Genomic DNA, 16,770 nt, shown 5'->3' with positions numbered 1-16,770 from the left:
TAGACGGTCCCTTCACATGGTCCTAAGCTGAGAGGCTGGAAAAAAAGTTAACAAAAGGAGAGATACCAACTTGTTTTCGCAGAATGTTTTTTTCATCCCTTGCTTTCTTTCTCTGATTACACTCATCACCAATCTCACAGAAATTAAACATTATAAAGATGCACATCCAGGACAAAGGTGTAGAAACAACAAAGTCGAAGATACTTCAGCACACCACAAAGGGAGCTCCAAGAAGTAAGTAAAGCACCTTGAACACTTAAATGAGCATGATGTAGCTGTATGTTGGGCTTCCTTGTATTTCATCTTCAATACTTACTGAATACTAGAACATGATGTAATTGTGTGTAGGGTTTGCTGCATTTCATCTATTTGGGTCATGATTCAGATATGTTAGATATGTTGTATACTTGTTGCAATTGTGTGTTGGGTTTGCTGCATTTCATCTATTTGGCTCATGATTCAAATATGTCATGTTGTTACTCCATGGCTTTCCCATATCCATTTTCTTATCTTCGTTTTTCCTCTTCATTCTTCATCTCCCATCACCGTAACATAACCCCTGTCCCTGTACTTCCGAAATTTCCTCTCCAACCACTCATCAGACACACAACTCCATCCCCGCTACTCAACATCACACCGAACCAGAAATCCCAACCAGCTTCAACACCTCGTCTTCATCAAGACCCAAACTGCCTAGCACTCATTCCTCACCTCCATTGCCATTCATCACCGCCTAAGCACCATCCATCTCTGCACTCTCACTCCCTCTGCTTCACTCATCATCACCTTCACCTGCACGTTCCGCCTGCGAAAAATAACAAAACCAGCATGCACAACACACTCCTCCTCACCACAGATACCATCCATCAACCAACACACATTCAATTTCTCCATCTCTGTTACATCCTGTACTGTACGTCCCATCGGTCAATCGGTAAAAGTGGAGGAAGTAATAAATGAAAGGCCAGCGGTCGAACGGTCGAACAGCGAATCGACTCTGTCGATCAGCCACGTAGCATCGTTAAAGGATCATTGGTCGAACGAATCACGAATAAACTATAAGACCATCGGTCAAACGGTTGAACATAGTCCCGACCTAACCATGTTCATATCCATCGGTACATTGGTAACACCTAGTCGAGCGACACGGACCCTTAATGGCACATCGGTCAATCAGACAAGTACGTGTTGCACCCAACCAGAACGCGACAATCAACGAATCAACCATCGGTTTATCAATCTCTTTAGACTTGTGTAGTCCTTCGCATGCGTCTGACGGTCGACCAGACGTACACGAAGGTTACACTTGTTACAGTATAACTAACCCAGTCAAGCGGCCATCGGTCGCGCAGTCAAAGGACCAGTCAAACGAGTTAATTAACGTTAAACGAGTCAGTAACCTTGATTAAGGGATCATTGGGCCGTGATTAAGGAACCCTAATCACAGGCCCACACAGAAAACTATAAATAGGGCTCAAAGGTTGGTGAGGATCTTAATTTCACATTTATTACAGCAGATATATTGATACACCGATCGGTCCTTTACTGACTTAAGTATCAGAGTACTTTAGACAGCTACCCCGATCGTCATCCCAGCCGATCAAACTAAGAAGTGGATTTTCTGAAAGTTATCGCAGCAGTGAAAAATAAAACCAGCTTGGAGATACTCTTTAATAGATTTTCGCTCCCTACACCCGAAACATATCCAAATTCAAAGAGCAACGCAGAACGAGATCCCAGCAGTGAGAGTGTTTTCTTGGAACAAAAATCATCACACACAAAACACCAAATCGCAACCAGTCGAAAATAAAATTCAGGAGGAGAAAATCGCCGGCGGATGCCGACGGAGAGTCCGAGAGGGCGCGGAACGGCGACGGTGCATACTGCTGTTCCCGATCCGGCGCGCGACGGTTGGAGGCTTGGGGAAGAGAAGATGCTCCGCGTGAAAGAAAGGAAGGAGTGCCATCGTCGACGTCGGTGCCGTTTTTGGTTGGCAGCGCCGGCGTTGACCTCGGTTGGTCGAAGCGGAGCCGGAGAGGCAAATTGCGGATGGCGCCGTTGGTCTCGTCGTGAAAAACGGTGACGCGGCGACGTTGGCAAGTCCTCTGATGGTCGCCGGCGACTCTGCTGGGGCGAGTGATGCGCCGCTCCGTGAGTTAGGGGTAGGGGGAAGATACCCACGAAGGAGGAAGATCGATCGGGAAGAAGGTCATGATTCTTGAAGGGGCTTCTCCCTACACCCGGAACCCTTTTTCCTGTACTTCTAAAAGTACTTTTAATTGGAAAATGATTTTTGACAAAAGTTGACAAACTTTTCTTAAATAGAATTAAAATATTTTATTTTTTATTTTTTAACCAAAATAAAGTAATAAAATAATATTTTTTTACCCAGATTAATAGTTTGTCAAAAAATTTGTAAGAAAAATTGTGTTAACATGTCATTTTCTTTTTTAATTTCCGTTTTGACCTCACAAAAAGTAAAATTAACAGAGAGAGAAAAAAGTACGCTGTGAATATCAACATTCACAAGATAACTAGATATCGGTTGAAATTGTATCGTAGATATTGACATTTATAATGCATTTTTTAATTATTTTCGGTTTTTAATTTTTTTTAATGAAAACATACTCAAATAAATAAATAAAATTATCAAATCACTATATTAATTTTTATTCATATTATACAATTTTTGTTTGAATTTATGGATCATAAATTTTATAAAAAAAATTACATATGAAAAAAAAAGAAAAAAGTATGTTGTGGATGTCCACATCCGCAACATAAATTGACATCCGTTGAAATTATGTTGTGGATGTCGACATCCACAATGCATTTTTTAATTACCCTGTTTTTAATTTTTTTTAATTAAAACATACTCAAATAAATGAAAAAAAATTATCAAACCAATATATTAATCTTTATACATATTATACAATTTTTACTGGAATTTGTGGATCACAAATTTTATCCAAAAAAATTACATATGAAAAAGAAAAAAAAGTATGTTGCGGATGTTGACATCCGTAACATAACCTGACATCCGTTAAAATTGTATTACGGATGTTGACATCCGCAATGCATTTTGTTAATTACCCCTATTTTTTAATTTTTTTAATGAAAACATATTCAAATAAATGTTGAAAAAATTATCAAACCACTATGTTAATCTTTAAACCTATTATACATTTTTTTACTGGAATTTATGAATCATAAATTTTATCAAAAAAAAAATTACATATGAAAAGAAAAAAAAAGGTTTGTTGCGGATGTCGACATCCACAAGATAACCTAACATCCATTGAAGTGTTGAAGGTGTTGGAGGTGCAGGCTCGCAAAAGTAAAAAAGCAAAGTAATAGTAGCAGCACAGTAAATTTTTTTAATTTTGTTCAACCACCAAGGTAGGTAAAACTAGATAAGGATAAAAGAGTAATTTTTGGGGTATCGGAAAAAAGTTGGAAGTGCATTGAGAAGCCCCTTGTCGAAGAAGAGAGTGATTCACAACTCATTTTCAACTACGGAAGTCGTTAATAACTAATTTACGGAAGTGCATGGTAGAAAATAGAAAGCATCGGAAGTGGAAAAAGTCAAAAACAAGATAAACCACCTTACTACGGAAGTGGAAAAAGTCAAAAACAAGAGAAACCACCTTACTACGGAAGTGGAAAAAATATACTCACCACACAAAAAGCTACTTACCAAAAAAAAAAAAAATTCTTCGGAACTCGACTTCCGTTGCAAAAAATTCACTTAAAGACTGGAAGTCCACTTCCGTAACACTAAAAAAATTTTACTTCACCGGAAGTCCACTTTCGTTTTAATCATACACTTTCGGAAGTCAACTTCTGTTTCCAACATACATTTTCGAAAGTCGACTTCCGTATAAGGGAAAAAATAATTTGACTTCCATATAATTTCACTTGTCTTTCGGAAGTCGACTTTCGTTTTACATATACATTTTCGGAAGTCGACTTCCGTATATGGAAAAAATAACTTGACTTCCGCACAAGTTCACTTCTCGGAAATTTCCATTTTTGTATTTAAAAATGACTTCCGTAAAATGTAACATGAAATATTAAAAACGCAGCTCAGTTTTTTCTTATTTTTTTCACCTATAGCATTTACCTCAGACATAAACTTATCAAATATAAACTTATATTCTAATGCGCGTACCTTTTTCTGAGAAGAAATGAAGCAAATGATGAAATACGAGTGGACCCTTGACTGAAAAATTCACACCTCAACCACCAACGAAATTTTTTCTTTTGCAATTTTATATTGCAACTTCAGGTGAGTATTATAAAATTTGTGGTAGCACACTTCTCAATTTCACAAGATTTATTTGGCAATCAATGGTCTGTCGTCTTAATCTTTGTTTACATCACACGTCCTTGGAGTGCTAAAATTATGCACATTTTTTCTGTAATTTGTTTTAATATTTTTCCTTTATTGAAGTTTCCACACATTTAAATTGGTTAAATATGATTTTATTTATGAAACTACAAGTTTTGGTTACTCTAGAGCAAAAATGGAGGTTTATCTGTGTGGGAGCCTGCAAAAGCTCAAAAGTGGTTGGAAGTAAGTTTGAATTGATGATTCTACAATGTTGTATAAATTTGTTTGCTGATGTTCATCTCATTATTTTTTGTTTATTAATTTGTAGAATCTGAAAGTGAAAAGGTGAAAGTGAAAGAATTACAGTTTAAGGTTATTTTTCGTGTTTTGTATGTGATCTTGTTTGGACTATATATATTAAAAAGGATAAATTTAAGAAATATTTTGTTTTTATTTTATGACGCAGAAGCAATTAAGGTTATTTAGAAAATGTGGAGGTTGAAGATAGCAGACGGAGGGAAGAGTCCATACATATTCAGCACAAATAACTTTGCAGGAAGACAAATATGGGAGTTTGATTCTGAAGCAGGAACCGATGAAGAACGCGCCCAGGTTGAAGAAGCTCGTCAACATTTCTATCAAAATCGCTTTGAGCGCAAGGCATGTGGTGATCGACTTTGGCGATTTCAGGTACTTTCTTTCTTAACCTCAACAAAACCTCACTGTTCAGATGCATAAATAATATAAAACTTTATGTTCCATTTATGTACAGGTTCTGAGGGAAAAAGAATTCAAACAAAGAATAAGAAAAGTGAAGATAGAAGAAGATGAGGAAATTACATGGGAGAAGGCTACTCAGACAATAAAGAGAGCCTCCCATTACCTCTCAGCACTGCAAACTAGTGATGGCCATTGGCCTGCTCACGTTGGGGGTTCTCACTTTTTCACTCCCATCATGGTAAATTCAACTTATTTAAAATGTTCTTTAATATAAAAATTTATCTTAAATTGGTTATTAAGATTAAGTTCGCACTGATTTAAAATGTTCCAGACATTAAATCCGTACTCATTTAAGTTTATATTTTATCTAAACTCGCATTTGAAAAGAAAAAAAAATAGATGAATAATTTTGTGACTATATTAAAAAATATATATGTAAAGTCATTTGATGACTATTTTCGATTCATTCATATGTAACTACGGATTGACCATTTTGTAAATTATAATTGAAGGGTGAAGAACACACTTTTAACTTGATTTAACTAATTCAATAATAAATAAGAGAAATCATTAAACTCACATTGATGTTAAAGTTGATAACATTATAATAATTTGAAAATAACATTATGTTGGTCAACTTCAACTTTATCCATACCACCTTAAATTTATTATCATCGAATTCAATAACATGCTTATGTAAAATGACCTCATTCATGATTTGCTCGGTCTTTTCCAGGATTTATTATATGACTCATTGTTTTGAATATTTACTTAATATATTTTTTATTTAAACTAGTTTTTAGGATATATATATATATATATATATATATATATATATATATTACATGAATAAAATAAGGATTAAATATGTTTTTAGTCCCTCAAATTTAAGTGAATTTTTGAATTAATCTTTTCTTCAAAATTTTATTTAACATTTTAAACGTATTTTATAATAATATTTGAATTAGTCCTTTCTATCATATGTCTTATATTTTTCATAATCATACAACTTATCAATACCTATAATATTGTAAATATATAATTTATAATATTTCATATTATAATTATATGACTCTTCAAATTTCATAACTTCACATTCTAATTAAATTAATTAAATTTATATCAACCTCTGTATCAACATGCAAATTTAAACGAAAATTTGCATCAAGCTTCCCGTATCAATATGCAGATTTAAACGAATATGTATACGTTTTATTGATTTTTTCGATCTCTTGGTCTAACAAATTGAAATTCACAAAATTCTATATATAATATTACTTTTGTATTTGCCTCAAACATCGCAGATCATCCCCATCTACAGTACAGGACATCTTGATTCCGTAATTTCGGAAGAACATCGTAAGGAAATTCTCCGTTACCTGTATAATCATCAGGTACACTTGTTCAACTTCAATATACCAAATTTAACTTCATGTTGAAGAAATAAAACAACACATACTATTTTTCACCTTTTGCTTTTCGATTTGTTAAAATGATTATATCTTTAAATTATACATAACTCATGAAATTTGAAAGTTCGTTCTTAATATATACGAATTTTGGTAACCATGGGAAGAATGAAGATGGAGGGTGGGGATTACACATAGAGGGTGGAAGCACGATGTATTGTACGGCACTGAATTACGTAACTCTGAGAATTCTTGGAGAAGGAGCGAATGGAGGTGATAAGAACGCTTGCGCTAAGGCCAGAAAGTGGATTCATGATCATGGTACCATTACACTTATGCCTTCATGGGGAAAGTTTTGGCTTTCGGTATGCATGCTTTCCTATTCTTTCAACACACAAATCAACAAATGTAAGTTTTTGTGTTTAATTCAAAAAATGTTATTGTTGCAGGTTCTTGGTATTGTTGATTGGAGTGGATGCAACCCATTGCCCCCTGAATTTTGGATACTTCCTACTTTTCTCCCCATGCATCCTGGTTAAATATTTCATTTTTCTTTTTCAACTATTTAAGAAATATGACTACTTAAATCAATATATACCCAAGAGTTAATTAAAAAATGGATTATTATTGAATCTTATTTTGACCTTAAATAATGCAGCTAAAATGTGGTATTTTTGTCGGCACGTATACATGCCCATGTCATATATATACGGAAAAAGATTCGTGTGTCCAGTCACACCACTGATCACAAGTTTGAGAGAAGAACTCTTTACTGAACCTTATGATGAAAGTACGTGGAAGAAAGCACGGCACAAATGTGCAAAGGTTAAAAATATTCATAGCCTTTGATTATATTGTAAAAAGCGTACGTAATTAATTCAAGAAAAAAAATGATTTTAAAATTAAGAAAGAAAATACATCAACACATAATGTGAGTGTGTGACAAAAAGGATGTTATATTGTTTTACATATACATGACAGGAAGATCTGTATTATCCGCATCACTGGATACAAGATCTAATATGGGACACTGCTTATTTTTTCACTGAGCCACTTGTCACTCGCTGGCCTTTCAATAAGATCAGAGAAAAGGCACTTGAAGTTGCAATAAAAGGTATTCGCTACGAAGATGAAAGTACTCGATACATCCAAGGTGGGTGTATCGACAAGGTAATCATCATAATTTGAAAGCATGTATATTATTTATAGTATGCACCAATCGAAATTTTTAGTTGTGGTCACTTCATGTTTTTGTTTGGTAGTCCGCATCGTTGCTTGCTTGTTGGGTAGACGATCCAAATGGAGATTCCTTTAAGAAGCATCTTGCAAGGGTTCCAGATTATTTATGGCTTTCAGAAGATGGAATGTGTGTACAGGTATATAAATACATCTTAATTATTTTTAATCTCTGATAATAGAAGATGATAACTTAATTAATGCAATTGTCTAAGTAATGTAGGCAATTAATTCGCAATCATGGGATGCTGGTTTCATGGTTCAAGCTCTTCTCGCTACTGGTCTAATTGGTGATCTTGGTCCCACACTTGAAAAAGCACATGATTTTATCAAGAAATCTCAGGTGCATTAAATTAAGATTTGACTTCTTAAACATACAAAAGAACTCTTACCTGAACTAATTTCTACAAAATATATAATTCATCTGACATATTATTTTGGATGGATAATTATTATTCTCATAATTATAAGCAACTAGGAATTATAAGATTGATTTAGTGATAAAATTGAAAAGGTGAGTAGAAAAGATTCAACTTTTTTCTAACCAACATTTTAAAATTACAAAATTGGATTAGTAAGTATTGGAATGGAGGATGAAAGATTGTATGATCAACTATCTCATAACTATCTCATTAATATTGTAATATTATAGGTGGTAGATAACCGTTCAGGAGATTTCAAGAGTATGTTTCATCACATTTCTAAAGGGGCATGGACCTTTGCTGACAGAGACCACGGAGTACAAATCTCTGACGGCACTGCAGAATGTCTCAAGGTATTTAACTCTTTCGGTTACAAACATTTTTATTTGTTAAAAACTTCATAAATAAACAACATGTATATGTTCCATGATTTTAACAAACTAATCATCCTGTTTCAGTGTTGTTTACTTTTATCAATGTTGCCAGAAGAGATCGTAGGAGAAAAATTGGAACCTGAAAGGATGTATGACTCGGTCAATTTTATATTGTCACTTCAGGTGAGTATTCTAAAGTTTGTGGTAGCACACTTTTCAATTTTATATGATTAATTTGGTAATCAATGGTCTGTCGTCTTAACCTTTGTTTACATCACACGTACTTGAAGTGCTAAAATTATGCACATTTTTTCTGTAATTTGTTTTAATAATTTTCCTTTATTGAAGTTTCCACACATTTAAATTGGTTAAATATGATTTTATTTACGAAACTACAAGTTTTGGTTACTGCAGAGCAAAAATGGAGGTTTATCTGTGTGGGAGCCTGCAAAAGCTCAAAAGTGGTTGGAAGTAAGTTTGAATTGATGATTCTACAATATTTATAACTTTGTTAGCTGATGTTGATTTCATCATTTTTTTTTTATTAATTCGTAGAATCTGAATCCGGCGGAATTTATTGCTGACATAGTAATCGAGCACGAGTATATTGAGAGTACTGGATCAGCAATTCAGGCTTTAGTATTGTTCAAAAAACTATATCCAAATCACAGAAGGGAAGAAATAGAGAAGTTCATTGTGAAAGCAACACAATACATTGAAGATCAACAATTACCAAATGGAAGTTGGTACGGGAACTGGGGAGTTTGCTTCACTTACAGTTCCTGGTTCGCACTCGGAGCTTTAGCTGCTGCTGGATACACTTACACTAACTGCGCCGCCATTCGTAAAGCTGTCAAATTTCTACTCTCAATACAGAATGAGGATGGTGGGTGGGGAGAAAGTTATCTTTCTTGTCCGATGAAGGTTTGTAAATAAACGACATTATCTATGATTACAATTTCCATTAGCTTAAATGTCATTAATTATAAATATTAATGAATGCATATGTGCGATGAAGACGTACGTGGGTCTTGAAGGGAATCGATCGCATGTTGTTCAAACAGCGTGGGCTCTAATGGCTTTAATTAATGGCGGACAGGTACTCTTCTCATTTGCATCTGCTGGATTTCAACATCTCTAATGCCTTTAAGTGTTGTTGTTATTCGTTTTCTGAATTTGGCATATGTAGGCTGAGAGAGATCCAACACCTCTTCATCGTGCTGCAAAGTTACTCATTAATTCTCAGTTAGAAGATGGTGACTGGCCCCAACAAGTACCTCTCAAATCTCTATCTTTTGAATTATGAATCTTAGTTATTGCACCAAAATTGTTTAATGTTTGTGTGTGACTTAATTGTGGCAGGAGGCCGTGGGGGCGTACAAGAGTAGTTGCTTGATTCATTATGCATTCTACAGAAATGTGTTTCCACTGTTGGCTTTGAGTGAATATCGTAATAATGTTTTGATGCATTCCACTACTGTTTAGCTTCAAAATGTGTAAGCTCAAGAAGACAATGCCATATCCATAAAACAAATTGGGCAGATAAAATCAAAGTTGGTGACAAACTTTAATAACTTTCTTTCTAGTATAGTTTTGTAATTCTGGAACAGATATTTTGCATTAAATATTACAACAATAAAGAGCGTGTTATATGTTCTTATATTTATTTACAACTTTGAAATTTGTATAAGTTTTACGATTATTTATCACTATCTCGCAATACAAGATTATGCTTCACTTACATATACGGCTCTTGAACTTAGATTCAATAGTTAGGCTTTTCTTAATGCAATTCATAATTTCTTCTCTTATCATGATAATATGAAAAAATAAAAAAAAGCAACTTATCTATTTCATAAAGTCTTGTAACCAATTTGAAACTATATTCTATAATCTATTATATTCAATTCAAAACTATATATTATAGAATATGTATTTTGGGATATTTTCAAATTATACCATATAAAATTCCTGTTTCGAATTACACATTAAGATCTTCTCAATTACACAGTCCATAATAAATAATAAATTCTAAACATACTATGAAAACGACACATTAATATTTTTTATTCTGTGATACTACAAGAAAATAGCACAAAGAAGTAATCAATAGTTGAATGCATTAGACTATCTAAATAAATCAGTTTTTCCCAATTTTAATTAAATTGTGTTTTATGTATAAATTAATTTGTGAAAGTTCTCCTATACAAGTTTTTATAAAAGATGTTTTTTAACTTATAGAAAGATTATTTCATATCTCCTTATATTCTTTTAGAAATGCTTACGAAATAATTTAGCCCATTGACATGATGAGTCATGAAAAAACTGCTTGAACCTTTATAAAAAGATTTGAACCGAAACAACTGGTAGGGAAGAATGTGATAAAGAGTGCAAATCCACTCAATCTCTACTAAAACATACCAAAACCACCCACATTTTCCTCAGTTCATCTTTCCATCTTTTCCGGTGTGCCGTAAGGTCCCTTTTTATCTTTATGGAAAAACTGCAGGACTTGATGAAATCCCCTTGAACATGTGATACTAATTTTTCACAAGCAAGCAGAAAGATGACAAATTAACTTACTGATGAAAATACGTATCACTATAGAATGCTCTTACAGATGGAATGGCATATATTGTTAGACAAGGTAGTACTCAGACAGGAGAGCAACTCCTATGACAACTGTCAAGAACAGCAAGCATATAGCATCTACCATCCCAAACGATGATTCCGACAAAAAGTAAATTTTGTGACTGCCACTGTCCCCTTTAAAACCTCTGACTATCATAGCCTGCAGTATTTTATGTTAAAATATCAGAACACAACCTTCGATTTTTTTTCTTTTTCTGATGAATACAATCATAACAACATATTAATGTTACCAGGTCAGTCCACAAGATGTCTAGGGAAATTGAGTACTAATTTAATTAAAGTATATATTTTCTGAACTCAGAATTGTTATTGAAATCAACATATAGTTCAAACTATGAAATAAACAAAAGAACACATTTCTAACTGGGCCACTTTTCATAAGTGGAAACTGAAAGTAACATCAGTGAAAGCTTGTATCTGAAAAGCCTTCAAAACGGTTTATGAATTTGAAACAAATTCATCTGATTATTCAACAGATCAAGAATGAGTTGCAAATATGATAAAGTTGAAGAATTTCAAAGAAACCTAGACAAAGCAGAAGACTGTAAATTTAAGATAAACCTGAGAAATTTGCTCTGCATGGCTGAAAATATTTTTGAAGATGCGCCGGAAGTAGTTAAAAAAAACTGCAAAGTCATGTAAGGGAAAACAAAAGAATCATGACAATGAAGAAATATCTTGAAATAAAAGCTTTCAGTCTAGTGCAAAACCATTAAACATTAACGTAATTAAGAATAGCTTGTCCATTGCAGAACTAAGTTTCCAGACAAACTATCTATCACATAATATAAAATCCTAATTATACTGCACGCAAAAAAAATCCTATTTTGCTTTCATTCTATGTCATTTAAAAGGAGGTACATGTGCCTGTTAGCATTACAGAAGAAGAAAGTTCAATGAGATTATTATACTGGCATGCGTTATTGTGTTCAGAATAAGACTGGCACAGTTCATTACACTAACATGTCATATAAGGTAACTGTAGCAATTCATGTATCAATCCAAATATTGACAATTTTCTTAAATACTGTCATTTTCAAAGAAAAAAATGGTTGGACACATGTAATTAGATAAACTATATGAGTATAAGGTCCATGCCACATAACATGAAAATGTTAAGTGCTATTGGAAGAAAAGTAAACTAGTTCATGAATAGGCAACTAAAGATGGCGATTACCAGTCTAATCATCCTTATAATCGACATACACAAAAACAAATGTGTTAGGATAAGCACTCCATTGTATCAATTTCTATATCCTAGACTACACATAAGACACTACTTATACCCGTTTCAATAGCCTCGTGTTTGGAAAGTATATTCCAGAAGAGGGTGTAGAATGTGGGGCTCAACCATGGTGTGGTTTTATGTAGGACTTTAGGAAGATTACATATTTAATTATGCAAACAAACAGTTATGTACGACAGTTACAAAATCAATCATGCAGACAGTTAAATATTTTTCATTTTTACTGCTGTGGTAGTGTTGGGAGACAGGGAGGAGTGACGTTCGGTAGTTTTCTGGACAATGATAATCTTTGGGTGTCTAAACTCTGGAACAGCAAGAGATTGTGGTCATTTCTGTGATTTGGTGCGAGTTAATACTTTTTCTTCTAAAGAATCCGAATGAGTTTTATGCAAAATTGTTAACCAACTAATATCCATCACCTAGTTAGCTGGAAAGTCAAGAAAAGATTACAAAAAAGAACAAGAACTTTTGCAATATTTACTTACTATCAATGGTCTCCATAACAGTCAGCTGCTTCCAATTTATCCTACGGGATACAATCCCCAAAGCAATGTTCCGGACCTGCAACAAAACAATATGAAATTATGGATTTTAACTCGCAGCAAAAGGAAAATGAATGGATTAAGCATAGCAGTTTAAGTTGACGAAGTGTCCAATTTTACTTCCATTTGTCAAATAATTTTTATTAATTCACATATTTACTACTATTATCTACTTGTGTGTTGTACTTGGCTAATATCTAGGCCAACCTTTCCACCGTAGTATGTAAAATTGCTAATAAACAGTCTTTCTGAAAACTATTTATTGTCTTTGCTAAATCTAATACAAACATCAGTAACAACTGAACTTTATTAAGCAAGACATTGTCTCATTCCTGTTTGGATGTACTTCAAAATTGTAGAAATCAGGAAGATATCTTTTACCGCTCTGTTTACTTTCCCATAACATCCATAAGTTTGATCTCTCTGAGTTCCCATAACATCCAAAGTAAAGTACTCTTCTCAATTGAAAAGACACCCCTTTCTTTCACATCTATTATTTATAGGCAGCATGTCTTATTTCTCTAATCATCTCAGCCCCAACTAACTAAGATAACAGATTCAAAACTAACAGTTTTCTAATTCGTTACTCATAAACAAATACAACATACGAAACCCTAATTTCTTGCAACAAGATGCAGTGTTTATTACAATAATTCAAACACATCACACACGCTAGTAAGCAATCATCAACACTAATTAAAAAAAAATAGACTTCATCAGTAATCAGCAATATCTATCAAAATAGCCACCACACCTCATGTGCCTGTGCATGGTCGTTTTAGTAATCATGGAAGAATATAAATTTGAAACAATTAAAACAAGCTGTATATTTATCAAATTCAGATGAAAACTATCTTTATCAAATTCATACTGTAGTACGTAAAATCCTTTAATCTCCTACCTCATCAAAAACGAGACTGATAAACCTCAATGACAGTAAAAGTGTAAGAACAATTTCTGACACAGAGACACCTATGTATCTCAGAGGGAGCATAAACCATCGTAATGCAAATGCTAGTTGTTCGGGGGTGGTAGTTGTGAGGCAGAGACTTGCACTTTGAAATACCTTACAAAGAAATGCAGATCAAATTCTCAGAAAGTCAGAATCATAAAAATTATGTTTGTTTTAGGAAGCTTCCGTCACTAAATGAAAAGAAATGGCAGAAATACAGAGAGCAACTTACAGTAAAAGTCAAACATGCAACAGTGCTTGCTACAGATAGGCCTTTCCTGGTAAATGTTAATGGACCTAACTTTGTGATTGTATATGCATAACCTGTTAAAGATACAGGAAGATGAGGAAGCCCCATCATTGCAGGTGGTGGTGTTCTCAACTGAACAAGTGCGGGTACACCATCTGAACCCAGCCCTAGTGTTATGAATAGTAATCCAGATAGAAAATAAACTCTTCCCAGTTGATCCTACAAGAGAAATTATCACGAAATTTTTCCAATCAACACATCACTTCAAGATAGAAAAAAAAAAAAAAAAGCTGAATAAACAGCCAACAACCAAATAAATTTGACACAACATAAAGGAAAATCCAAGTTATTTATGATATGGTACGAGCTAACTCAAATCTTAGAGAACATCAAATGAAACACAATGCAAAGCTTTAACTGACAGATCAACATCCTTGGACTATTAATCCCAACAGCCCCCTAATTAATGATCAACAACCAACGATGATTAAGCAATGTGAACAATCCATACATATATGAATATGATCCCACTTCCTGAGTTACATAAGACAAGGATTAACAATTATTTACCGTCCAAGCATTTCTTGGTAGAACCCACATTGAAAGCAAAGTCAAGTATATCACCAATCCAAATCGCATAATTATGTGAGACCTTGCAGGTAGAACAACCAGGGCTAAAAGCCATACCTGTGAAATCAAACTGATTGGTCACAAAAACACATAAACCAAGCAGTCAAAACAAACAATTCAAACATTCTAGCTACACAACCAATCTATTAACAATTGTAAAAATATTTGTTGCAATTTATAGCTGATAAGAACTCTGATGTTAAGCATCACAAAGTGAAAGTAATCAAACATGTATTAAAAGCAACCTCACTACCAGTCCAATATGCCCACAGCAGTCCAACTCTGTGGCTGATCAATAAGCAGATGGTGTTTTAGAATTGGAAAAAACACACGAAATCGGCTCACCCAATGATCTATTCTTATGTTTCCATTACCGGTTAGCTGTTGCATTTCTCTTTACCAAGGACTATCACAAACTATAGTCAGCAGAAGCCAACCAAAGCCTCGAGTTACATAAACAGACTCGGTGCACATTTGGATTACTTTTAATCATAAGCTTGAATGCATTCACCTAGGAGAGGCCAAATAGTAAAGCAAACATAGCCTTAAATTATGCGGAATAACACCCTCCCTTAACTCTCTCAGCCCACACAATGCATTCACCAATTCCTCTGCTAAAATGATGATGATAAGAGTCATCACAAGTTTGTATATTTTTTAATTTGTAATGATTAGGGGATAACTCAATTTCATATTACAGAAAATAAAATCACTATTTCATTTTCACATTCATATTAAAAAACTCGACAGTTAACATCTATTATGGTATAAATCATGAATTTAGTCCCTAAGTATGACATTTTCTTCTGAATAGTTCTTAAATATTGAATATCTATCAATTTAGTTCCTCGGTTGATTATTTTATATAAGAGACTAATTTGAAGAATGTTTCAATACTTAAGAAACTCTGCGACATGATTTCTAGTATTGTAGAGACTACTTACATAATTTTATAAGTAAAAGGAAGACTATTTAACAAAGAGGATGAAGACCAAATTGTTCATTTATTCCTTAATAATCAAAACTCAGCAGAAAACATAACAGATAAAAGCACAAGCTTTAAGTGCCGAAAGATAAAAAACCATAAATTGATAACACATGACTGACCAATTTAACTCGAGGGTCGACAGAGTGAAGAAACGTGGTGGGGTACGGAACAAACTGGCCAATGGGACTGGCTGTGGCGCCGGCGATCAATCTGAAAACTTTGTCGGCGGCGAAAGATCCCACGGGGACCCACTGCGAACAATTTGCTGCCTGTGCATTACCATCACCCTTTGAAGCGCTTGCTCTGACTCTGAGTCTCACGTTCCTGGCCAAAAGGGTTTGCTTCGGCGTGAGGACTGCGGAAGAGCGTTTTGGGAAAAGCACAGAACTTGGTGGCGCGAGTGAGACCGAAATGAAGGTGGCATGGTTACAGTTCATGGGTGGTTGAAGTGAGAGGCAATTCGGTTCTGAATTGCCTCACGAAGTCGGTGACTATGCTGCAATCTCCGTGGCGTTGTAATCATGCGATGTTTCAGAATTCGGTCGAGTGGTTGAAAGATTGATAACAACGAACCCAATGGGTAGCACTCTCTGGTTTGTGTTCACTGTCACATTGAGCACACCATGAAAAATTGAAACTATGGACTATCTTCCAGGTGAATAAGGATTGGACGTTCTTATTATCAGCTAACTTGGTGGGATTAACAAATAATTAATTGCTTTTATATTTAATTTTTAACTTAAATTATAAATTTTATATTTTTAAGTATTAAATATTAAAATAATGCAATCCATATTTTCACCCAAAATAATTTGATTTGGAGAACATTTTTACTGCCAGAGTGACTTTTTCTCTGTTAAACTGGACCTAGTAATTTACTTGATATTTATTTTACTATTTCTATTTCAGTCATTACCGGGTGACACTTCAGTCGGAACTCATTTTTTTCCATTTCGTCCTAACTCATTACCGATACCTTACTTTTTAGGTACCTTATTTCTATACCTAAACAAATT

At 34.1% G+C, this 16,770-nt stretch overlaps 2 protein-coding genes across 2 annotated transcripts; one reads left to right on the top strand and one right to left on the bottom strand.

Annotated features, from left to right (window-relative positions):
• Positions 1 to 89: 89 nt before the first annotated feature.
• LOC114187124 (beta-amyrin synthase-like) lies at positions 90 to 10,160 on the top strand. The gene is made up of 17 exons (XM_028075257.2): positions 90 to 234; positions 4,800 to 5,023; positions 5,106 to 5,291; positions 6,358 to 6,447; positions 6,630 to 6,827; positions 6,912 to 6,996; positions 7,121 to 7,287; positions 7,444 to 7,632; positions 7,725 to 7,838; positions 7,922 to 8,041; positions 8,351 to 8,473; positions 8,579 to 8,677; positions 8,909 to 8,965; positions 9,050 to 9,418; positions 9,513 to 9,593; positions 9,684 to 9,767; positions 9,857 to 10,160. Exons 2-17 carry the CDS (start codon positions 4,823 to 4,825, stop codon positions 9,977 to 9,979), a joined length of 2,286 nt encoding a protein of 761 aa, XP_027931058.2. The 5' UTR covers positions 90 to 234; positions 4,800 to 4,822; the 3' UTR covers positions 9,980 to 10,160.
• A 644-nt stretch (positions 10,161 to 10,804) lies between these two features.
• ABCI12 (cobalt ion transmembrane transporter) lies at positions 10,805 to 16,413 on the bottom strand. The gene is made up of 7 exons (XM_028075262.2): positions 15,874 to 16,413; positions 14,707 to 14,823; positions 14,119 to 14,355; positions 13,836 to 14,000; positions 12,878 to 12,953; positions 11,708 to 11,772; positions 10,805 to 11,285 (listed from the first exon to the last, which is right to left on the bottom strand). The coding sequence occupies exons 1-7, from the start codon at positions 16,189 to 16,191 to the stop codon at positions 11,133 to 11,135; spliced, it is 1,131 nt and encodes a 376-aa protein (XP_027931063.1). The 5' UTR covers positions 16,192 to 16,413; the 3' UTR covers positions 10,805 to 11,132.
• Between the last annotated feature and the right edge of the window lie 357 nt (positions 16,414 to 16,770).

This window comes from Vigna unguiculata, chromosome 6, assembly GCF_037176805.1.
Source record: "Vigna unguiculata cultivar grain cowpea cultivar isolate G323 ecotype 2 chromosome 6, ASM3717680v1, whole genome shotgun sequence".
Taxonomy (NCBI): domain Eukaryota; kingdom Viridiplantae; phylum Streptophyta; class Magnoliopsida; order Fabales; family Fabaceae; genus Vigna; species Vigna unguiculata.
This window is presented reverse-complemented; position numbering and strand designations above follow the sequence as displayed.

Coding starts and splice junctions, on each gene's coding strand:
- LOC114187124 (XM_028075257.2), top strand. CDS start 4,823: ATGTGGAGGTTGAAGATAGCAGACGGAGGGAAGAGTCCATACATATTC. Junction 6,997..7,120: donor TTTTCTCCCCATGCATCCTG/GTTAAATATTTC, acceptor TAAATAATGCAG/CTAAAATGTGGTATTTTTGT. Junction 8,966..9,049: donor AAGCTCAAAAGTGGTTGGAA/GTAAGTTTGAAT, acceptor ATTAATTCGTAG/AATCTGAATCCGGCGGAATT.
- ABCI12 (XM_028075262.2), bottom strand. CDS start 16,191: ATGAACTGTAACCATGCCACCTTCATTTCGGTCTCACTCGCGCCACCA. Junction 14,001..14,118: donor TTGCATGTTTGACTTTTACT/GTAAGTTGCTCT, acceptor TTTCTTTGTAAG/GTATTTCAAAGTGCAAGTCT. Junction 11,286..11,707: donor ATGCAGAGCAAATTTCTCAG/GTTTATCTTAAA, acceptor AAAATACTGCAG/GCTATGATAGTCAGAGGTTT.